General features: G+C 41.0%; 1 protein-coding gene across 1 annotated transcript in view; it reads left to right on the top strand.

Moving 5' to 3' along the window:
• PIK3R2 (phosphoinositide-3-kinase regulatory subunit 2) overlaps positions 1-25,236 on the top strand; it is a 111,029-nt gene that overhangs the window by 55,372 nt on the left and 30,421 nt on the right. The window contains exons 7-9 of the mRNA XM_089670045.1: positions 6,823-6,908; positions 21,784-21,886; positions 24,302-24,400. Of these exons, the coding sequence (XP_089526171.1) occupies positions 6,823-6,908; positions 21,784-21,886; positions 24,302-24,400 (288 nt within the window). The remainder of the gene's footprint in view (positions 1-6,822; positions 6,909-21,783; positions 21,887-24,301; positions 24,401-25,236) is intronic.

Genomic DNA, 25,236 nt, shown 5'->3' with positions numbered 1-25,236 from the left:
GCCTACCATTGCACTTAGAAGATTTACTTTGTGTGAGGCAAGGCAAGGAAATTCCTTCCCAGGAAGTACACCATGGGATAATTCCAGCACAGAGACCAGTTATTCACCGAGAGCCCTGTGTCCTGTACTAATAATTAGGAACCGGAAAGGCCGGTTCCCGATCGCTGTGATAGCCCATGATTTGCTATCACAGTGATCAGTCACTGTAAAGTCCTCCCCTCTGTGTTCTTTCTCCTCTGAATGGAGAGAGAGATACATTGGACTAAGGGTACAAACAACAAATAACATACACCTATTCAGTTTCGCTGCAATGGTCAAGACCAGGAGGATTTATTGTGGGTTATTCTTTGGTAAGTTATAGTAGTAGCAACAACATACAGCTACATTAAAAAAAAAATACACAGTATATGTAGAAAAACTTTAACAACCTAGAAAAAACTGTTAGGAGTGTTCAGCGGGTTTTTTTTTTCTGCCAGGAAAAACGCTCCCAAAAACTCTACAAAAAAAAAAAAATTTCTGCTCCTGAGCTCTGAAGCTTGAAAAATGCTACTAGCCTTAAATAATGTGCATGGACACATAGGATAACACTATTTAGCTTCTAGGGGCAGAAAAAAACAGCTGCTAATAACAGCTTCTAACCTTCTTAAAAAGGCATAAACCCTTATAAAAACGTTTCCTAGAAGATACTTGGCTTACTTCACCCAAACTCTGGAATAATATCAATTTACTGTATTATCTTAATGTACCCAATATTCCACAATGAAGAAACAGAGGTAAAATATCAGTCAACTTTTTTGAGAATGGAAACTTCAATGACTTACCTAGCGTGCCACTAAAGGCTGGTTTGATTAAAAAAGTACGATCCCAATTCCAAAAAAAAAACGTTAGGCTGTTCTATAAAATCTACATAAAAACAAATCTCATAAACCCATATTTTATTCTCAAAAGAAAAAATATTAATTGCTAAAACTGAGAATCTACCATTTCAAAGAAAAAATGTAATTTTGAAATTGATGTCAGCAACAAGTCTCATAAAAGTTGGGACAGGGCAACAAAAGCTGGCATAGTAAGAAATGCTAACAAGGAAGAACTGGTAGAACATTTGCAACTAATTAGGTTAATTTGCAACAAGTCAGTAATATGATTGGGTATAAAAAGGGCATCTTAGAGAGTCAGTGTGACTAGTTGCTGGAGTTTTGGGAGATTAATGATGTCCCATTCTTGACTGAGCATATGCTGCTCTAAAATATTTTTCAGCATTTCAGCATTAATGGTACCTTTCCAGATGTGCAAGCTGCCCGTTTCATACGCACTACCCCCATACCATCAGAGATGCAGTCCTTTGAACTGAGCACTGCTAACAAGTTGTAAGGTCCCTCTCCTCTTTAGTCCGGAGGACACAGCACCCATGGTTACCAAAGAAGAATGTCAAGTTTCGATTAATCAGTCCACAAAACAATTTTCCTCTTTGCAAAAGACAATTTTAAATGAGCTTTGGCCCAGAGAAGACTGTGCCATTTCTAGATCATGTTCAGATATGGCTTCTTCTTTGCATGATAGAGCTTTACCTTGCATTTTTGGATAGCATGGTGATTTTTGGAAATATTCCTGAGCCCTTGCGGAGATGTCCATCACATAATCATGGCAGTCTTTAATGCAGTGTTTTGGCCTTGCCCCTTGCGCACAGAGTTTCCTCCAGATTCTCTGAATTTTTTGATATTATGTACTGCAGATGATGATATATTTAAAGTCTTTGCAACTTTGGGTTGAGGAACATTCTACTGTAATTGTTACACTATTTTCAGATGCAGCTTTTCACAGACTGATGAACCTCTGCCCATCTTTACTTCTGAGACACTCTGACTCTCTAAGATGCCCTTTTTATACCCAATCACAGATAAGAACATATTTATTTATTTTTTTAAGTATTACACTGAACTACAAGGTACAATAATAAGAAAATCTAGGAAATCACAAAATAAATGGAAGGTCCTTATCCTGCTCCTGAGTATAGATGCATGGTTTGAATTCAAGAACATTTACATGGCTTCAGTTGTCTCTTTCAAAAATAGTTCATCGCCTCTAGTTGTTCCATCAAACATAATATATTCATGCAAAGCTAAACCTGGAACTGCTGTCTTCTCAGCACTGTTTAAAAGGCTGTGGTGACTTCTATCATAAAATACTGCAATGTAAATACATACTAGGCATAGATTGCCTCCCTCTTGGCAGGAAACCTGGCCTTGCCAAATATCTCTTGTCCTCATGAACTGATGTAACATTAAACATTGCCTTAAATGCTAAAATACTACTCTGTATTCTGTTCTACTATGTCAGAAAAATATCTTACTTTGCTGGAAAAATCCACCCCCACCCTTTCCTCGTGGATACATCTAGCCAATACTAATTTCCCATTGTATAAGTTAACCTTTAAAGTAATGGGACACCCACAAAAATTTCACAGGGTGTGGTATGTGGGGACAGTGTCACAAGTACACTGTTTAACTTCCCTGTGTAGTTCCTAAAGCAGAGCTTCACCCGAAAGGGTAAGTTCCGCTTGTTTGCATGCTCTCTCCCCCCCCCCCCCTCCACTGCCACATTTGGCACTTTTTCGGGGGGAGCAGGTACGTGGTTTTGACCCCTCCTTCCCCCTCTGCTCGTCACAGTTCCCAGAAGACTATGGGACCAATCACAAGGTGCAGCACGATTTTCGCTCTACAGTAGGAAACTGGCTGTGAAGCCCCAAGGCTTCACTTCGGTGTCCCTTACTTTCAATGCTGGTGCCAGGAACCCGGAGGCTTGTGAGTAACGAGCCCGGGTGATGACAGCGCTGAATCCTTGGACAGCTACAGTAGGTGTCTTTATATTAAAAGTCAGCAGCTGCAATATTTGTAGCTGCTGACTTTTTATTGTTTGGGGGCAGGCTTGAACTCCTCTTTAACGATAACCTGTATACTCTCACATTTATAGTATTGTTGTCAGCTTCTATGTCTTTAAGATAAATGGTCCACAACTCTACATACATGTTTTTCTATTTAAACCACTGTCCATATGATTTAGTAGGTATAGAATCCCATTTTCTTGCTTGTTTGTAATAGGATTATTTTGTAATGGTATATTTATGTATAATTTCTCAATTAAGAAAAAAAACAATAAACAATATTTTAAAAAAGATAAGGTTATGTGAACCTATGCATGACCAAACCTCCCTTTATAGTGTTTTGTAAGCTGAGCAGGTCTGAATCTGAAACAATAATTTTCGTGAATTGGTAAATTCCTTCCCTCCCTATTTCTGCACCAGCTTAGACTGTCTGAAGGTTTCCCAGTGGCTGATCTCTTGACACGAGGCTGATCTCTTGACACGAGTCCTCTCTGCTATATGAATAAAAGCTGGTTATGCACGCAATACATTTTAGCCTATTCATGTTGAATCTGTCAAACTGTGCTGTAGGTGTCCCTGTCAGCAACACACATCGACAAAAGTTGATTTTTTTTAAATCACTTTTTATCAAAGAAGCTGGGTGGAAATTTGCTGAACAGTCCCTGCAGCAAAATTAGAAGCAGGCACTGTTCGAGTATTCTGACAGCCAGAGGTGCCAGCTGTCAAAATACAATAGCTGCAGCAGGAGTTCCATCCATCTGCAATGTTAGTGTGGATAGAGGAGTCTTCCTTTACTTTCATGTATGACCAGCTTTAATCTATCAGTTTGCTTTACTTGGTATTTGGCACACAAACGTTTTAGAGCTCTTATTCATCAGGTTGCTAGGACTCAGACATGAGTTGATGGCATTTAAAAATAATAATATACAGAATTCACAGCTCCAGTTTTGCAGGTCACCTCTTTGTCAAATAGTCTTACACATTATGTCAGTTTACATTGTTGGCTGCCCTTGCCACCCCTCTGAAAAGTAATCTGTGGTGAATTGCTTTTCAGAGGATGGTTGACAGGCGCTCACCCCTGTTTTAACCCTGAAAAGCCCACACCACAACACCACAACAATGCACATTGCTCGTGGTTCAGGTATACCCCATTCACTTGAATCTGTTGCATGTGAACAAGTAACTAAGCCAGCAGTTTGTTACATTTGGGGGGGGGGGGGTTGTTTTTAGTTTCTATGTTTGTTGACAGAAGACAGGGATGCATTGTATACAGTGCAGACACATGCCAACATGTAAATTTTATGACAATTGAGTTGTGAATGCAAATTTCTAAATATTAATGAATATTAAAAATTGCACTATAATGAATCAGCATTTTAAACAAGAGCAGATCACGGATTATCAAGCTGGCTGATGCATATGCTAATAAATTCAGATTGCTCAGTCTTGCAGGAAGCACAACTGTTTTCTGTCGCAGCTTCTGTTCCAGTTCCTTCCCCAGTTTAGTGTTCATTTTTGTCTCTAAGCTTCTCTTTCTTCCTATATTGCAACACTGGTTAATACCTTGTATCGCCTCCCACTAATGTTGGTGAAATGGACTAGCCAAAATGGCATGTGGATAATGCAGTTAAGATAAAGCAGTACAGGGCACAGCCAAGGGCTTAAAAATGTGATTACGTACGCTAGTTCTATGTTGAATCTGTAAAAAAATATATATAATTTTTTTTAATACACATTTACATTAAAGCAGAACTTTGGGCAGAAATGTGTTTAACATCTATAATGGTGCTTACATACTATGAACAAACGTGGTGTTCAGTGCTTCAACAAGTATATTGATTATGAGAAATTCAGGTTTATTCTTAGTATCCGTAGGCCTGATTCACCTCTATACCCGGTTTGTAAGACCAGTTGCTGCTGTGTTCTCTATCCTCCCGACCACCGGTCTGGTAACTTCTCATCTGTAATTCTTTTACAGTAAGCAGTGATGTAATTACATCACTGCACACTGTAGTGGGTGGACCTGGTAGTCTTAGACTCCTGGCTTGATCCTCCCATTACACATGTGTCAGCCGCAGCTCCAATTACAGCTCAGACTGCTCTCCGCCGCCATCTCCGTTCATCCTCTAAATGCTCCGCCTACACACCCGGGCCTGCATTTCCCATTGCCTCACAGGAAATGTAGTGCTGTTTGCACACACGGATGTGATGTGGGTGAAGACAAAAAGCCCTCCTCCCGTTGCATGGAATTACACACAGTTCAGAAGGGAATAATGACATCAGTGGGATTGAAAACTCTTGAATTATAAGAACAGAAAAGTCATTATAATTGACAATGTTTCCACATTTGAATAGAGCCTAGGGAGAGCATGACAAAAGTGCAAACTTAGCAGGATCCTGGATTTGGGTTTAAAATGTTTATTCATGGATACTTATGTTTCTGCTTTAATTTATTTGCCAATACAAAAAAAACTGTGTTTTTGTTTTTAGATTTGAGTATATGCACTGCTCAAAAAAGTTAAAGGAACAATTGTTACTCAGAGTATAGCATCAAGTCAATTAAACTCCTTGGATATTGATCTTGTCAGTTAAGTAGCAGAAGGGGATGTTAATCAGTTTCAGCTGCTTTGGTGTTAATGAAATTAACAACAGGTGCAGTAGATGGGCAACAATGAGAATACCCCCAAAACAGGAAAGGTTTTACAAGTGGAGGCCACTGACATTTTTTTCCCCTACTCCTCTTTTATGACTGTTTTTCACTAGTTTTGCATTTGGCTCGGGTCAGTGTCACTACTGGTAGCATGAGGCAATACCTGGATACTACACAGGCAGTCCAACTCCTCCAGGATGGCACATCAATATGTGCCGCTGTCAGAAGGTTTGCTGTGTCTCCCAGTACAGTCTCAAGAGCATGGAGGAGATTCCAGGAGACAGGCAGTTACTCTAGGAGAACTGGACAGGGCTGTAGAAGGTACTTAACCCATCAGCAGGACTGGTATCTGCTCCTTTATGCAAGGAGGAACAGGATGAACACTGCCAGAGCCCTACAGAATTACCTTCAGCAGGCCACTGGTGTGAATGTCTCTGACCAAACAATCAGAAACAGACTTCATGAGGGTGGCCTGAGGACTTGACATCTTCTAGTGGGCCCTGTACTCACTGCCCCTCACCATAGAGCTCGATCGGCATTTGCCATTCAACAGCAGAATTGGCAGATCCGCCACTGGCACCCTGTGCTTTTCACAGATGAGAGCAGGTTCACCCTGAGCACATGTGACAGATGTGAAAGGGTCTGGAGAAGCCATGGAGAACATTGTGCTGCCTGTAACCTCATTCAGCTTGACCGTTTTGGTGGGTCAGTGATGGTCTTGGGAGGCATAGCCATGAAGGGACGCACAGACCTCTACAGGCTAGACAATGGCCCCCTGACTGCCATTAGATATCGGGATGAAATCCTTGGACCCATTGTCAGACCCTCACTGGTGCAGTGGGTCCTGGGTTCTTCCTGGTGCACAACAATGCCCAGCCTCATGTGCTGAGAGTATGCAGGCAGTCCCTGGAGGATGAAGGAATTGATATCCTTGAATGGCCCCCATGCTCGCCTGACCTAAATCCAATAGAAAACCTCTGGGATATCATGTTTTGGTCCATCCGACGCCGCCAGGTTGCACCTCAGACAATCCAGGAGCTCAGTGATGCTCTGGTCCAGATCTGGGAAGAAATACCCCGGGACACCATCCGTCATCTCATTAGGAGCTTGTCCCAACATTGTCAGACATGCATACAAGCACGTGGGGGCCATACAAACTACTGAGTAGATATCCAGGAGATCTGATGTGTTTTCAAAGTGTTCCTTTAATATTTTTGAGCAGTGTACATTTTAGAATGCCCATGTTTCTTCTTGCTAATTTTCTATATTTTTTTTTTGCTCTTGTGTACAGGGCAGAAGCCTTACCAGATTATCCTGCTGTTCTCTTGGAACTTCTGCTGCAAGATAATAATGTTCCTAAAGAACACCCTCCTCCTGGTACGCTCATGTCATAAAGTCATTAACATCTATGTCATGAATTAAATGTAACAATTTAAATGTCATTTTTGATGACCATTTGTTTTATGAGCAAATGATTTATGAAACAAAAAGCATTTTTAATGTGTTTATAGTTTACCCAAAAACAGATGTTTGATGCCTGTGAAATGTATGATATAGTTACATAGTTTATAATGGGGGTCAGCAATCCGTAGATCGTGATATGCCAGTAGATCGCATCCAGGTGTCTGGTAGATTGCAGTTTGGGCTTGCTGACCCACCATCCCAGACCATCAGAGTGCAATGCAGAGGGACTACTTGTAAAGTTGGAGCTGTAGTACAGAGCAAGAGCCGCATAAGCCAATGGCTCCTCTGCAGTGCTGGCTCCTCTCCCATGCGGATTGATACCAACTGCATTCCACCACTTATCCCGGCTAGTGGTCTCCAGAGTGGTGCCAGCAGCAGGAAAAAAAAGATCTTCATGTCAGTATGAAGCAATACACTTGACATAATTGTATAGGGCTGATTTCACACTGATGTGATGTCTGTGCTGCACTTCGCTATAGACTTCTATACCCTGTGGGTTTGGTGCACTTTCTGAAAGTGCACCAAAACTCTTGAATGCAGGAGATTTGGTGTGCTTTCAGAAAGTGCACCACACCTGCAGAATATAATGGAGGTCTAGGGAAAAATGTGGTTAATCCAGAAAAGTCACAGATGCACTGCGCTGCACCCATGGTGCAGGGAAACCACAGCACATCAGTGTGAAAGCAGCTTTATAGGCGGCTTAGAACAGTACGGGTTCATTTACATTTGCAGTTTGCGGGGGTGATAAAACCCCATAGTTAAGACACGTTTTTAGCACCCCCTTTAGCTGTATGGGCAGGGGGTGTACACATGTTGCAGCCACAGCAGGAGTTATATGTGAACAAAGGAAGTCTGATTGGCTGCACTCCAAATAATCTAATTTATTGAACGAAGATAAAACCAATACAGACAGTGGAAATACAGTGGGGGACTGGCATGTTACCTGTGAATGAAGCCCCTCTGCAAGTGTCCTGCAAACTTGTGCAGTACAGCAAACAAGAGGTTAAAGCAAGGCAGCTTTGTGTTGCTTTCTCATCACCCCTTGGACCCCACAGAAGCATGCAGTTGTGGGGCGCTTGCAGAGTGGAGCCATTTTTACTTGAATAGGTCCTGGTTGGCAGACGGTAGCACCCACCAAAAGCAGTAGGGGATTTAATTCCTGCTGCGGTAAAACCGCGACTCAACCGCAGGGTTTTACTACCCCCCCCCAACTTTACGTGTGAATGAGCTCTAAGGGTGCAGCTGCCAAATGCAACTAAAGGCTCATTCACAAGTTCAGCAGGCACAGCTGTTCCTTTGAAAAGCAATCCGAGTGTTTTTGACAGGTGATATGTTGCCTCCTCACCACCTGATTTAAACAAATGATTGCTGTGCAGTGCACACGTTTACAGCACAGTAGTATGGCAATTAGGGGTTTAAATCAGGTGTGAGGAGGCAACACTGTGCCCAGTGGTCTTTGACTTCTCCCATGTTGTTTAGGTAGATCTCCACATCTTTAAGGTTGCTTACCCCTGGTTTAACCAATTGCCCTCTAGAGGATTTATCTCCCTTAATGACCAGGCCTCTTTTTGCTACTCGGCGCTGCACTAATTCAACTGCTAATTGCGCGGCCATGCAATGCTGCACCCAAACGAAATTTACGTCCTTTTTTTCACACAACTAGAGCTTTCTTTTGGTGGTATTTGATCACCTGTGTGCTTTTTATTTTTCACGCTATAAACAAAAAAAGACCGAAAAATTTGAAGAAAAACAATATTTTTTACTTTCAGCTATAAAAATTATTTAGTAAACTCAGTTAGTCATACATTTTAGGCCAAAATGTATTCTGCTACATGGTTTTGGTAAAAAAAAATCCCAATACTTTGTGTGAAAGTTATAGCGTCTACAAACTATGGTATAGTTACTGCAATTTACTCCTTTTATTTTTTTTTACTGACAATTGTGCTGTCATGCAACACGGTACATCAATGAAATGTATGTGCTTTTTTTCATACATATAAAAATTTCTTTTGGTGGCATTTGATCACCTGTGCGCTTTTTATTTTTGGCGCTATAAACAAAAAAAGGTTTGAAGAAAATATATTTTTTTTAAAAATAACTATATTTTCTCAATTCTGTCATAAAACACATCCAAAAAAAACTAAAATTTTGTCATGAATTTAGGCCAAAATGTATTCTGCTACATGTTTTTGGTTAAACAAAATCCCAATAAGTGTATATTAATTGTTTTGTGTGAAAGTTATAGTGTCTACAAACTATGGTATAGAAAATGGAATTTATACAGCTTTTACTTTTTGGACTGCCCATCACATTTCTTGAGGTGCTAAAATGCCTGGATAGTACAAACACCCCCAAATGACCCCTTTTTGGAAAGTAGACACCCTAAGCTATCTTCTGAGAGGCATATTGAGTCCATGGAAGATTTATTTTTTTCCACAAGTTTCTGGAAAATGACAAAAACTATTTTTTTTTTTTTACACAAAGTTGTCATGATATATTTCTTGCACAAGCCATGGGTATATGTGGAATTACACCTTAAAATACATTCTGCTACTTCTACCGAGTATGAGGATACCACATGTGGGAGCCTAGCCACATACAGGAGCCTGAAATCCAATGACCACTTTGAAAGCCTGAAGGTCTGTAACTTCCTCATTTCACTTCTTCACTACCTATCACAGTTTTGAAGGCCCTGAAATCCCAGGATAGCACCGAACCCCCCAAATGACCCCTTTTTGGAAAAGACACCCCAAGGAATTTAAAAAGAGGCATGATGAGCATTTTGCAGATATCATTTTTTCTCACAAGGTTTTGAAATGTAAAAAAAGAAAAGAAAAAATAAGTTTTTTTTCTTCATTTTCCGAAAACTTGTGGCAACAAACGAGATCTGCAAAATACTCACCATGGTTATCAAATTCCTTGGGGTGTCTACTTTCCAAAAAGTGGTCAATTGGGGGGTTTGGTGCTATCCTGGCATTTCAAGGCCTCCGAAACTGTGATAGGTAGTCAGGAGGTATAATGAGGAAATAAAGCCCTTTAAAAGCCTGAAGGTGCTTTTTGGGGTCCTGTACTTGGCTAGACTGCCAAAACGTTTCTCACATGTGGTACCCCCATACTTGGGAGAAGTAGCAGAATGTATTTTGGGGAGTAATTCTACATATAACATGTGTAAATAATACGGCATGTGTGAGCAATAAATCATTTAAGTGCCAATTTTGTGTAAAGAAAAAAAAAATTTGTCATTTTCCAAAAACTTCTGGTAAAAAAAAAAAATTCTTCTACTGATTCAACATGCCTCTCAGCAAATAGTTTGGGGTATCTACTTTCCAAAAAGGGGTCGTTTTGGGGGGTGAGGGCATTAGAAGTTTATGCCACACATCATTTACTCTTCTAACCACCTGAAGACCAAGCCTTTTCTGACACTTTGTTTACATGAAAAAAAAAATCTGTGTTTTTTGCTAGGAAATTAATTTAAACCCCAAACATTATATATATTTTTTAACGCAAACACCCTAGTGAATAAAATGGTGGGTGCTGCAATTTTTTATGTCACATAGTACTCGCGCAGTGATTTTTCAAACACAATTTAAAAAAAAAAAAAACACTTTTTTTACTTTTAATGCACAAAAACACAATATATTGAGCAATTATTTGGTAAAATATAAAAGATGTTGGTATGCCGAGTAAATAAATACCAAACATGACTTGCTTTAAAACTGCGCATGCCCCGTGCAATGGCGACAAACTGCATGCATTTTTAATATCCATAGGCAACGTTTTAAAAGCTACCATTTTAGATATACAGAGGAGGTCTAGTGTTAGAATTACTGCCCTTGATCTGACATTCATGGCGATACCTCACATGCATGGTGCAACTGCTGTATCCATACTGGCACAGGGTCAACACTCACGAACACAGGTGCGCAGGGGGGCGAGGGTACTTAATTTTTTTGTTATTTTGATTTTTTTTATTTTTACACTGTCCCTTTTTAATTTATTTATTTTTTTATCATTTTTAATGCTGTCACAGAGAATGCAAATATCCCCTATAACTTCAATGGGCATTGTCATATATTCTTTTTTGAGAAATCTGGGTTCTATCAGACTAGATATCTCCTGTGCCCTTACATTATCTAATCAAACCAAGATCGGTGTGATCAGATGCTTTCCCAATTTACAAATGGCGCTGTTTATATCCTGCGAAACTGAAGTGATGAAATGCTCGTAGCTTCTGATTTCTTAGACTATAGAGATGATTGTCACCATTCTGGTCTCCAATTAGCTCTCTGGTCAGCTGGCAGAAACACCGGCTGCATTCTCAAGTTCCCCCGATGGCACGGGACTGCCCGAGAAGGTCGTGGAAGGCAGCGTGGGAGGGGAGGCATTGTCTCCCTCTGCTTGTAAAAGCAATCCTGCAGCTAATTAGCCACTAGGATTGCTTTTACATGAAAGCCGATCGCCAGCTGAAAAAAATTATACGAGGATGATGCCTGCAGCTGTAGGCATCATCCTGGTATAACCATTCAAAGTCCAGTGTTGTACCAGTACGTCGCTGGTCCTTGGGTATATATGCTATGTTCTTTTTTTTTTTTTTTTTTTTTGTATGCAACCTGTAGACTGAATGAAAAAAAGAGAAGAAATCTCTGCCAAAAAAAAGGGTGGTGTGCCCACCATTAAAATATACCGCCCTGCATCCACCCACTTCTAATGGTGGGCACACATTAGGTCACACGGTGCCACATGCGCCAGTTCCAAGATTGTACAAATGTCTAAATAGTGGCACGCTTGAATAAAAATTGCCCACATATAAGTGGTACCCCATATGGAAAAAGGATGACACCAAGTCCAAAACTATCGTGCCACTGATCCCCTTGTAGTGACTATCTTTTCCCTCGTAAATCCAAAACTTATATGTATAGCCTGTGGCCCTCTCACAGATCTGCTACATCTTGACCCCATATCTGGCATGCTTGCTGGGGAGAAATTGTTTGAATGCAAGGTGGCCAGAAAAATTAAGGAGGGACTCATCAACGCAGATTTTTTGCTGGGGAGTATAGACATCTGCAAATTTTTGGTTAAGGTGATTTACGAGGTGCTGAATTTTGTGGAGACGGTCAAATTCAGGGTCACCTCGAGGACGACAGATTGTGTTGTCGCTGAAATTCATAAAGCACATTATACTCTCATATCTATGCCTAGCCATGGCAGCAGAGAACACAGGCATATGATGAATTAGGTCTGTGGACCAATACAACCGCAATTCATTTTTTTTTTAGTAATGCCCATGTTGAGGGTTAGGCCCAAAAAAAATTTAAATTCCAAAACCGTAATGAGTTTCCATGTGAATGGTCTGGCAAGTTTTGAATTTGGGTTAGCGGCGATACATTGTTGTGCATATAAAATGCTTTGATCCACAATCAATGCATATAGACCTCCGTGAATAACAGCTCCAAAAAAATCAAGGAGAGTAGTCAAATTTGCTGTTTCCACCTGAATTCCAGGTTGGGCAGTGAATGGGGGAAGTACGGGTGCTGCAGAATTTGTGGGCTGCCAATCGGGATTTGCAAGCACATCCGGAAGGATACTAGGGGCTCTATGGGCCTGTGTGCGCATTCTTGGTGGTTGCTGGACAACACTTTTGCTCGCCACCGCACCAGCTTGTACTGCACTTATGGGACTCTCCACATCACCAAGTCATACTGCAGTGCTGGTATTATTATTATTATACAGGATTTATATCGCGCCAACAGTTTGCTCAGCGCTTTACAATATAACAGGAGACAATATGGCAACAATACAGTTATTGAACTGTATTGTTGCTGTATTGTCTCCCGTTATATTGTAAAGCGCTGAGCACATACCTCAGATTGTAAGCTCCCAGGATCAGGCCCTCCTAACCCTCTTGTATTGACAAAAGGGTTAGGAGGGTCTGATCCTGGGAGCTTACAATCTAAGAGGTATGTGAAATACCAGGATGTACTAGGCCACTAGTGCTCGCCAGTTCACCAAAAGGTAGCGCGGCACTAGTACTGGCACTCTGCTGCATATGAGAGTCATCAAAATTTACCGGCAAGTGCTAACAGAGATCAGGCCTGATTCTGCCAACACTGCGGTTTTGTGTGCAATGTATCAAGTGACCGTGACCTACTGGCACTGCACTTGCTGGGGGGGAGGGTAAGCGTAGGGGCTAAACACATGTGCCGGGGCTGATCCCTGCTAACGCTGCGTTTTTGGGGACACTATACTAATGTGAACGCTCATATAGTGCTGATCTGATCAAAGATATTGATCTATTCAGACACTATACTAGCAATGGAGGTTTATTATTTCTGAGCGTGTTCCTGGCAATCAAGGGGTTAAATGTGATTACTGGTGTACTGACTGGCAATCTGACGCCATCTGGGAGGGGCGTGAAAACCGCGGGAACGAGAATCACGTGTGTGTATGTATGTACATATGTGTATATATGTGTGTGTGTGTGTGTGTGTTTGCGCACCTGTGCCGCCCGGTAGCAGTATTTCTGCTATAGGGCAGTCAGCAAGTGGTTACAAAAGCGGTTTGTGTTACGGCTCTGCGTTACTTTAACTGACAATTGTGCGGTCATGGAACGCTGCAACAAAATGAAATTTTCATCCTTTTTTCCCCACGAATTGCGCTTTCTTTTGGTGGTATTTGATTGCCTGTGCGTCTTTTTATTTTTTGCGCTATAAAAAAAAACACCGACAATTTTGAGAAAAAAAACAATATTTTGGACTTTATTCAAAACAATATTTTGGACTTTTTGCTATAAAACATGTCCAGTAAAAAAAATTTAAAAATCTAATTTCGTCATAAATTTATGCCAAAATGTATTCTGTGACATCTTTGCTGAAAGAAATCCCAATACATGTACATTAATTGGTTTACGTGAAAGTTATAGCGTTTACAAATGGCGGTATATATACTGGATTTTTTTTTCTTATATATATACTAATAATAGTGGCGATCAGCGACTTATAGCGGGACTGCGGCGGACATTCTGACACTGGGGGGAACTGACTTGGGTCACTGACATCCCCAGAGACACCAGTACAGTGATCAGTGCAAAAAAAAAAACATTGACACTGTACTAATTGCACTGGAGAGGAAGGGGTTTACTTTTGGAGACAATCAAAGGGTTAACTTTGTGAGGGGAGTCTTTTACTAGGGGCGGGGGTGTGTACCTCTCTGTTACACACTGTTCCGGAAGGCTGTGATCAGCGATCCCAGAACAGTGTGCTGAAACCTGACAGGGAGGAGAGCTCCATTGAAAACAATGCAGCCTTCCTCCCCATCAGAGTTTGCCGGCAATCTCCAGGACCTGGTGATTGACACCCGCGCGCGCCCCTACCCCGGAATGCAGGATCACGTTTTTATATACGTGATCCTGCGCACAGGGGCTGCATTGTAGCAGTATATGTACTGCGGGCGGTCCCCTAGTGGTTAAAGGATTGAAAAAGATACAAGTTCAGTAGTGTTGAAATTTTGTAAAAAAAACTACTTGTCCAAGGGACTAAATTGGGGTCCCAATCTACTTGTCCCTCCTGACAGCATACTTGTCCTGATAGATAAAAAAATTATAATTTTAACCAAAACCGTTTTTAAATAAGGTCTTCGTTGATAGCAACTTATAGGAAACAGACCTAAAATACTTTGCAATCAAACAACACCAGCAGATAGTGATCTAAAACACAACAGATTTTCGAATTGTAGCTGACTTAATCAAAAAATCAAACTTAACAAAGGTAATTTATATCGATGGACATAAGATGAGTTTAAACTGAATATAAAACCCGTGAAGGCAAAATAAATACCTGAAAGTAACTGGCATTATCCCTAAAACTTATTCTCCTTTGGAAGAGCAGAATGTTTCATAGCAAAAAGAAAAACAAGTTATAGAAGAGTAACACCCATGAAGCTGAGGATATGGTGGCATTGCCAGGCCATTTTCAGCGCTGTTGCACTTTGAATGACAATTGCACGGTCATGCAACACTGTACCCAAACTAAATTGCTAGCATTTTTTTTAGACAAATAGAGCTTTCTTTTGGTGGTATTTAATCCCCACTGGAATTTTTAAACAAAAAAGAACAAATTTTGAGGGGAAAAAAGTTTTTCTTAGTTTTTGTTATACATTTTTGTAAATAAGTGATTTTTCTCCTTCACGGATGTGCGCTGAGGATGCTGCAGTTGATGGACACTGATGGGCTGCACTGATACAAAGCACTGATGGGGCGGCACTGATGATCAGTGTAGATGTCCCCTCTGTGATTGGACACAGCTGATTGGCCCCTTACTTGGACACGTGATCTGAATGACACAGAGATCGCAGATCGCACATTGCGCCCGAGGGGGTGCACAGGCAGTGTGGATCTGTGAGGATGTCCATGGACTCCCTCCCAAAACTAGCTGACCGCGCTGTAGCTATCATTTGGCTATAGCGTGGTTGGGAACTGGTTAAGCAGAGTCAACCTCATGAGGCCTCTTATGTCTACCCACATGCTTAGTTCTGTCAGATGTAAGCCAGCACTAAATAGCTCTGCTGGGGTTATATTCCTCAAATTCAGGCCAATCCATTTTAAACAGCATTGTCTTGTAGCATACCCTGCTGAAGTCTTGTTCTAAGTGGTTTTTTTAACTAAGTTCATGGCAGAAAAGACTCGTTTGACAGCTTCTGTTGTTGAAACACTAACTGTGAACATCATCTCCACAACCTTCAGTATATTACACAGAATAGATAGTTTTGATGATGGCATTGAAGAATATGCAGGCAAAACTTTTATGTTTGTGTCTTTGAAATTTTTCATGTGTGCATTAAGTCCGCAAAACTCTTCGAGGATAGCTAACTTTCCTTCAGCTGAGAAAAGAATGCCAAAATAATTTTTAACAATTCCTCAAGGTCAGCTCTGCCTTATGTATATAGTTTTTCTCTGCCTTCTGGCCATGTCGTGTAATAATGGGCTACGCTGACTGAACTGGCACTACTACTTCCTGCATTTGTTGATGCCTCAGGCTGCACAAGTGTTTTTTTATTTTCTTGTTTGAACCATGAGCAGCATGGCATGTGTGCTTTGCTTGTTTCATGAGCTTGGTCTATTGCAAAATTTATCACAGCCACTTATTATTCCTACCAGATCCAGAGTGACTTACTGCTATGGTAGGGTATTTAAAGCAAAATTCACAATACATCTTTTATTTCCTCTGACTCTCCTTCAAAACAAGCCAAGGCCAGGAATCCTTCCAGTGAGGTTGAAATACTCTGTTTCTGCATGATATTTTTTGTCTTTTGATACAGAAGTAGGGTTTAGGCTTCTATTATCACAGGAGCGACGGCTCTGAGACACATTGACCGCATCTTGTTTGCTTTTTTTCTTGAAGCCGAAATTAAAAAGACTTTGAAAAACATGATACACTTTCACAAAAACTGCTTTGAATCCTGCCTTCCTACGCAAACTGGATACTCTTCTTGGTAGACCTCAACACTCCTGAGTTTTGCTTCCCATGAATTTGAAAGAATAGTGAAGCTGGATTTAACATTTTTCCTAGGGGAGCTGCAAAGGCCAGAAGTCTAAACAAAAAAATGCTAGTTTCTAATAGAATTTAGCACTTTTAATAAATTTTTTAATTCTAACACAATATATAAGACAAAGTAAAGATTAATTTGTTCTATATTAAAACTCACTTGACAATAAGGCGAAGTTACAGTTCTTTATCTACACAACTGCACACACTGATTTACACAGTCACTTTACCCATGCATGCACACAGTCACATATAGTCACTTACCCTTACATGCACACAGTCGCATATAGTCACTTACCCATACGTGCACACAACCATGCATGTACACAGTTGCATACAGTCACTTACCCATACATGCACACAGTCGTATACAGTCACTTACCCATACATGCACACAGTCGTATACAGTCACTTACCCATACATGCATGCAGTCACCAATACAAGCACACATTTAAACATACATTCACACAGTCACATTCAGTGACTTACCCATACATCCACACAGTCACTTACCCTTACATGCACGCAGTCACTTATAATCAGGGGTGTGGAAATTTTTTTAAAAAACTATTTGTCCAAGGGACTAAATTGAGGGCCCAATCCACTTGTCCTGATGAGAAAAATTTTTTTTCCCCAGGATAGAAAATATGAAGAGTTGATGTTTTTATTAGGCAGAGGTGCTTTTAGGAATGTCTGGGGCTTTTTTAAAAAAAGGAGCTTTATGGCGACAAACATTTAATGTTGCTTATTTTTTGCTTAAAAATTTCCTAGAACTCTCAGACATTTATTTTTTTTAAAGCAGAGGCCCTAGAGAATATATTGGTGGGTTTTCAAATTTTGATGTCACATGGTATTTGCACAGCATGTGAGGGACGATCACTATTTGTGTGCTTGCGTGACCAACGTGTATATTCGCCTTTGCGCGCAAGCACGGGGGTGTGAGGGTAATTTTAAAAAAATTAATTATCTTTAAACGGTCTCTTTAAAAAAAAAATTTTTGATCACTTTTATTGCTTTCACAAGGAATGTAAACATCCTTTGTGACAGAAATGGGTAGTGACACTTTGAGGGATCTGTGGTCAATAAGACCCAGATCCCTCCTCTGCCCTTAAAAGCATTTAAGCAGACCAAAATCAGTGTGATCAAAGGCTTTCAATTTTTCAACTCATGTTTTAAAATGGTGCCGTTTACATCTGGGAAAATCGGAAGCGATGTATGCTCATTGCTTCTTGTTTCTTATGTCAGGTGGAAAGAGCTGTTCATTTTTTTGTCTGCCCCTAAGATCAGCTGGCAGAAGTGCCAGCTGGTCGATCGGATATTCAGGATTGGACAGGCTTTGTCTCCACTCCCAGTGGATGGGACTCCAAGGCTGCAGGTATCAAAAATCACATTATAACAATAAAAAGTAATAAAAATGTAAATAAAATAAAAATATATAATAATCAGCAACATAACAATAATCAGTAATACCAACAAAAATGCTGGTGGCAGACAGTAAAGTCGGGGGTTCGATGGTGGCCATGGTTGGTGGGTGGCATGGTTGGGGGGTCAGTGGCGGCTATAGTGGGCCATCAGTGAGTGGGATGATCAGGATGGTCAGAGGCAGCCGGTGGGTGGAATGGTCAGGGCCTGAAGGGGGTCGGTGGCTGGGATGGTCGAGGGGGTCGGAGGCAGCTGTGGTCGGCTGATCGGTGGGAAGTATTGGTGGCAGCCATGGTTGGCCATTTTGTGTGGGGGGGGTGCGCAGTCGGCAAACGCAGTCAGCTGTGTGGTGGGTGGCATGTTTGGGGGGTTGGTGGCTGTGGTCAGCTGTTCTAAGGTACTTGGATCACCCTCTCCCTGTATGGTGTGCTGTCTGTCTCTAACATGATGGGTCCTGGATCGGTGACATTGTCAGTGCTGTTAAAGATCGGCAGGACAGCTGTGGCAGAGGAGTTGGGGGCTGGTAGATAGTCCAGCTGAGTTGTAGTATGGCAGGGTGAAATTTCCCTCCCCAGAAGAACGAAATCCGGGCGGCCATGAGGAGAACACCTGGCTCTGACTTGCAGCGATTTCTGGGGGGAGCGGAACTGGACTGGAGCATGCCTCCACCAAGCAGGGGGAGATGAAAAGCATCGAAACAGCCCTGGAAGGGGGAGGGCGTCCCCTCACTCTGCCTGTAAAAATTATCCAGTGGCTAGTTAGCCGCTCGAATCGCTTTTACAAGAGAATTGACAGTTGCCTCTAAACCCTGCTGCTTGCCCACAGCATGGCTAAATGTAAAAAAAAACTTCTTGCCCGGCACCCGGAACTGCATGTCCCAACGTCAGGCGATAGGAATTGAACATCCCTGTACTGAATGAGACCATTTTATCACTAGGGATTTTCAATGGATGCATGTCCCTGCCGGGCTCTCTTAATGCTCAGCAGATGCACATCTGCTGAGTGAGTAAATGAGGTGCCAGCCCCAAAGAGGTAAAAAAAAAAAAAAAAAACTTTATTCCTTCGGATTACCCTCACACACAGAAGCATTTGGGTGCTTGGTACCAAGTGCATGCTGAGCAGCCAAATCAAGCTCTGGTGTCTGCTCCATTAACCCTTTCACTTCCAAAGCTATTTTTACATTTTTTTGCACACGTTTAACCACTTCCCACACAGGCCAATTCTGGCATTTCTCCTACATGAAAAAATCATAATTTTTTATTACTGGAAAATGCTCCCAAACCCCCAAGCATGATATGTATTTTTTAAGCAGAGGTCCTAGAGAATAAATTGGTGCATGTGCAATTTTTTTATGTCACATGGTATTGGCACAGGGTTTTATCAAGTACATGTTTTTTTTTGGAAAACCTATACTTTAATGAATTTTATGCAAAAAAACAATATATATGGCCCTGTTTTTTGGTCACATATAAAAAATTGTTACGCCAAATGAATAACTAACGTCACGGTTTACAATTATGCACACTCGTGGAGTGACACCAAAATACTGTACTTAAAAAGCTCCATGGGCGACGTTTTAACATTTTTACAAGTTACCAGTTTAGTTAAAGAGGGGGTCTAGCACTAGAATTATTACTCTCAGTATAGTGTTCACAGTGATACTTCACATGTGGGATGCGAACACTGTTTACATATGTGGGCGTGAGCTACGTATGTGTTCACTTCTGTGTACAAGTATGAGGAGCTGAGGGCGCTTTAAAAAAAAAATTTGATTTTTTTTTTTTTTTTTTTTTTTTTACACTGTTCCTTTTATTTTTTTTTCATAGCGGTTATTCCTTTCACAGGAAATGTGATAAAGTATTACAGGTCCTCTTTATGGAGACATTTGTGATCTCCAGAGCTTTCCTCTACCTGGAAAGCATGAGATTAAAAAAAGAAAAACTTTAAACTCTGTTTTTCATGAAAAAAAAATGGCACTGTTTAAATCTGCCAGAGCCAGAAATGACAGGATCGTAGAGTCCACGGCCAGCTCTGTGGTAACCTGGCACCGACAGATCTGATCCAGTACTCCTTGATCATACGGTGGGCATGTACATGGGGGGGCAGCTGTTTGTGCACAGTACTTATGCAGGCTCTGCATTCTATTTAGTGCTGCAGAGTAATTGTGTTCTACATTCTCACTGGAAGCTTACCACTTTTATTGGCTGACAAAATGATTCCTCGGTGCGGCTTAGCTAGTGGCCATCAGCGAGAAAATCTAGAACTCTGTAGTAATTATATAGTTATAGAAATGGGGGACAGCAAGCAGATAGCTAGATTATTTTATTTTGAGCTCATATTTTGAGTTTCTATCATGCTGTTTACCTAAAAAATTAATGTTTCACATTCTTACATGCAGCTTGCAAGAGTGTGGAAATTACATCAAACATTGTTTTTGATGAAACCGTTGTTATTAAAACAGGAAGTGAAGGAAGTTCTCTGTAAAAGAGCCTGTATAGCGAGATAAAAAAATAGACAGGGATTTGAACACTTCTCCACCAAAATTAAAAAGAAAAAAAAAATGTTTGAGCTACAAGTTAACTTGAAATATTGAAGCCAGTGCCATAACCAATCAGCTAGCATTTTCAGAAGTTAAGCAATACCAGCCCTATATTTATTTCATCTTTCATTTCCTTTAATGGGGTTGTAGTTGTCTGACTTCAAGGCGAGCTCTGATGCCTAGCATGAACTGAAGTGTCACTGCATAAAATCAAAGTAGTTGACAAATATAAATTGTTTGTACATAAATAAGCCTGCATAGATGTAAATTAAAATGATTCTAATGCATTCTATGCATTAAGGTTAAAAATAAATCTGTGCTGCAGGATCCCCCCCTTTCACGGCTGTCTTTCTCTCCTTTTAGCCAGATTGATAGCACCACTGTGCTAAACTTGCTCCTATCAGACTCTTTCCTCCTCCTCTTTAGGAGACTCTAAATCAAAATATTTCCTTAATTGGGAGTATGATCTGGGGGAAGAGTTAGGCCAGCCATAGACATCCTGAATCTCATCCGGTTCAGCATGAACCAGCCGAGATTTGAACTGTGTGGGCTGGCTGAATGTATCAAGTTGATCGATCGACCAACTTGGGCACAACCAGCCTACTGGATTCACTTGAGATTATCATCAGCGGCTGCTATAGCCGATAGCAATAATCACTGTCTTCTCCCAGCATGGGCGCCCGCCTTGTGTTCTACAGTCTTCTTTAATATGTATTTCCTTGTTAAAACACTCAATACACTTTAGAAAAACAAGAATGATGCCCTTAAGGCGACACTAAAGGTTCTCTTTTCTTTTTTTTCTTTTTTTTCTTTTTTTTTTTGTAGCATAACAAACATGTCTATTCTTACCTGCTCTGTGAAGTGGTTTTTCACAGAGCAGCCTAGATCCTCCTCTTCTTGGGTCCCCCGCAAGCTCTCGTCCCCCCTGTCGGGTGTTCCCACAGCAAGCATCTTGCTATGGGGGCACTCGCTGCTCCGCGTGTCCATTCACATTCAAGCTGTGGCTTGACCCCACCTCTCCTCATTGGCTAACTGGCTGTGATTGACAGCTGTCTCAGCCAATGAGGAGACAGAGACTCGGGACAGCCGAGAATGCATGAAGGTGAAAAAACCTTGAGCCTTTACAACCAATTTAAGTGATATTTTTGTTTCAACTTAACAATTTTCATCAGACAAACAATAGAAAATAAAACCCTTGTAGTGAACTGAGCTTATAACAGTGATGTAACAAAAGTGGACTTTCAGTTTGCCCCTTACTTTTTTTTTTTTTTTTTTTTTTTTTATCAGCTCTCCCTCCAAAACCAACAAAACCTAAACCACTGGCCTGCACGACCAATGTGAATGGAGGAACATTGCAGGAGGCAGAGTGGTACTGGGGGGACGTTTCTAGGTGAGTCCAACATTTTTGTTTCTTGTGGGGGGGTTATCCTAGAACCTCATACAATGTTTAAGAAAAAGTCTTTCAACTAGAAGTAATTTTAATGCTGATTCCTGTTTAATTACTGGACATGGGGGGGAAAATTTAAATTAATACAGCCACCAGAAGTTCTTGTAAGCAGCAATCTAATAAAGCAGTATTAAATGCAAAACCAAATAATATATTGAAGCTTACCAATCATTAGATGTGGGAACTGCATTCGTTTTCCTTTTTAGGCTTTTTCCTTTCCGTTTTCACCTGGTGATGTGGCCAGGAATATATCTCCTGTATTTAGAGTGCCTCTACTTTGGACGAGTGAGCAACAGAGATACCTTTAGACAGCAACATTGTCAGCCTAAGGGGAGTGGGGGTGTTAGAAGCACTTGCATATTTAAATACACTGACAATTTGAAGCCAAACTCCAGCTAACAGATTTAAGCAGCTACAGCAAGTTTTGTTCATTTTAGGATAAAGGTTTTAGTTAAAAACTGATCATTGTAAACACCACTGTCAGTGTTGCATTGTTTGTTTCAACCCTCTAACTGATACATCTGCAGGACCGTTTGTTCTGTTGAAAAACAGATTTACTGGCAGGATCTGAACACAAATAAACAGCGCACCGACCTGGTGCATTATCCAAGGATCAATTTATTAAAAATAGGATAAAAAATATTTGTAAATGCTCACAGAACAAAATGTCACCACATGATAGAGTACGCTGAGAACCAACGGACCCTATAACGCCTGAAGGAGCCGTTTAGGACCAAAGAAAGGCTGACACGTTAGAGGGAACAGCTCCTTCAGGCATTATAGGGTCCGTTGGTTCTCAGCGTACTCTATCATGTGGTGACATTTTGTTCTGTGAGCATTCACGAATATGTTTGAGAGTATTTTTTTATCCAATTTTTAATCAATTAAACCTTGGATAATGCACTAGGTCAGTGTGCTCTGTGTTTATTTGTTTGCAGTTGCCATGTTGGAATACCCCAGCCGTTTGTGAGAGCAACAAAGCCTATCATTTCTGTTGGTCTACTTCTGTCATCCATCCATTCCATATGTTACAATCAGGAAACTGGCCTTTAGTCCCTCTTACTCATGTGCAGGAGATTGTTTACTATTTCATTACTGGCAGGATCACCAGGTGAAAATAAAGGAAAGAAAGCCTAAAAAAGAATCACATCTAAGAATTGGTAATGAAATAAATGTTTGCTTTTGGGTTTAATACTGCTTTAAATGTTTGTTCTTGGGTTCAGATAGGCTTTATAGACTTCTGTACTCTGGGTTCAGTGATTGAAAAATCAAAGTGTACAGCATGATTTTACACACCATTTGCAAAATTTTCAGTAAGCTTGAAGCAGCTTTGTTGAAGCTTTTTCAGCAAACCTCAGTTAGTTTGGGAATGTAAAACATTGATCTTGATAGGGTTTCTGTCATCACTGGCTGTGATTGACAGCAATGGGAGCCAATGGCATCTGTTGCTGTCTCAGCCAATGAGCAGGGAGAGTCCTCAGAGAGCCGAGGGTGCTGGGAGGGCTGCTGCACACAGTAGATTTATTGCCTTCATGCATAGAAGGCATGAAGGTAAAAAACCTTGAGCCTTTACAACCACTTAAAAAAATGGCACAAAACTTTTCAAATATTTTTTAAAAGCTTGCTATAAACTGTTTTTATTTAAACTAAAGCCTTGCTGAACTGGTTGAATTTAGTTCCATATATGGCCACCTATAGTGTGAGCTTACTTCCACTGTTCCTAGTGCCATGTAAAACAAGCCTTGCACCAAATCTCTTGTACACCCCCTCCCTCCACGTATTTATATGTAACACACCTTATCAAACATCCATTACCCCTGGGTAAATGTAATCTCCCCTACAGTGTCCTGAAATAACCTGCTACTATTTTACTGCCCTACATGCTCCCTATAACTATCCCCTCTACTGCTCACACTTTACACTGAATGCATCTATCATGTCCCAAGGACACATCCACTGAGTTTCAAGGGATAATGGGCTGTTATTCCTGCCTCCTGCTGCTCAATTTAAACATTAATGGTTGCAGTATTTAATAGGTATTTGTTGCAACGGTAAGAGAATAATAGAAGTGCACACCATAAACCATCAGTTGCCCCTTCATAAAACATTCCCTGGCTTTAGTTCTACTTTAATACAGTATCAGTTTCTTGCACGCCATCTGAAAAGTGTTCACGTTCAGTAATTCTCCAGTTTTAGGTACCAGTTAGTTACCAGCAGATATTTGGAAAGACTGCTTAAGCTTTCAAAGAAAAGGAAAGGCAAGATGCATATTCACTGATAACCTTTTGTTCTCAATTAGAACACAACATAATAGTAAATTGACGATACTAATTTTGAAATCATTTTGCATTACTTCAGAGAAGAGGTGAATGATAAACTCCGGGACACACCAGACGGGACATTTTTGGTGAGAGATGCTTCCAGCAAAATTCTGAGGGAATACACGCTTACAATCAGGTAACCATATTTTCTAAGCTTTTGTGACAATATCATACCTTAAATATTAATATCCATCTGAAAGAACAGTCAGTTTTGTGTTCTGTGCATTACACTATTTTTCTTATGATACCTCTAGATGGAGATATATGGGAAATTTGACTGGGTGTTTGCCTCTAATTGGATGCAGTTGGTATCTAAAAGTTAAATGTTGCTTAGCTATATAAATAAATATTTAAACATATATAGCCCTCTTGGTCTATAGACTGATAAAACTGATATAACGTGCCTTCTGTAAAGGCCTGGGGATCAGTAAATACAACAGGGAATTAAATAAGCCAAGGTGAGGAAACCTGAGTCAAGGAAATGCCAGAAGACCAGGCTGAGAGAAAACAGACAGACACAAGAGGTTTTCAGCCATGCCTCCAGGCAGTGCTCCACAGGCTTAACAGTGTTAAAGTGATATTAAACCTTCGTTGTTTCTTTTTTACTTTTTTCTTTAACCACCTTCTGCCCGCCCTATAGTACAGTGACGGGCAGGTGGTTCTCTCGTTCTGATAGGACGTCATATGACGTCCTACCATTCTCACTGCGCATGCGCGGCTCAGGGAGTGCGTGGCTCAGGGAGCGTGCAGCGCGGCGATCGCCGGTGCGCTGTGTCCCTCGGAAAGAGCCGAAGATGTCGGCTTGGTCATGTGATCAGGTGTGTCCAATCACAGCTGATCACATGTAAACACGGAAATGCTGGTTATCGGCATTTCTCTCCTCTCGAGCTGTCACGCTGACCGCTCGAGAGGAGAGCCGGTAATCGGCTTTCCGCGGAGGGGACATGTACACTGATGATCAGTGTGCCCTGA

Source organism: Staurois parvus, unplaced genomic scaffold, assembly GCF_062004578.1.
Source record: "Staurois parvus isolate SC_StPar_1 unplaced genomic scaffold, SC_StPar_1.0 ptg000086l, whole genome shotgun sequence".
Lineage (NCBI taxonomy): Eukaryota > Metazoa > Chordata > Amphibia > Anura > Ranidae > Staurois > Staurois parvus.
Note: the sequence above shows the minus strand (reverse complement) of the source record. Positions and strands in the feature narration are given on the sequence as shown.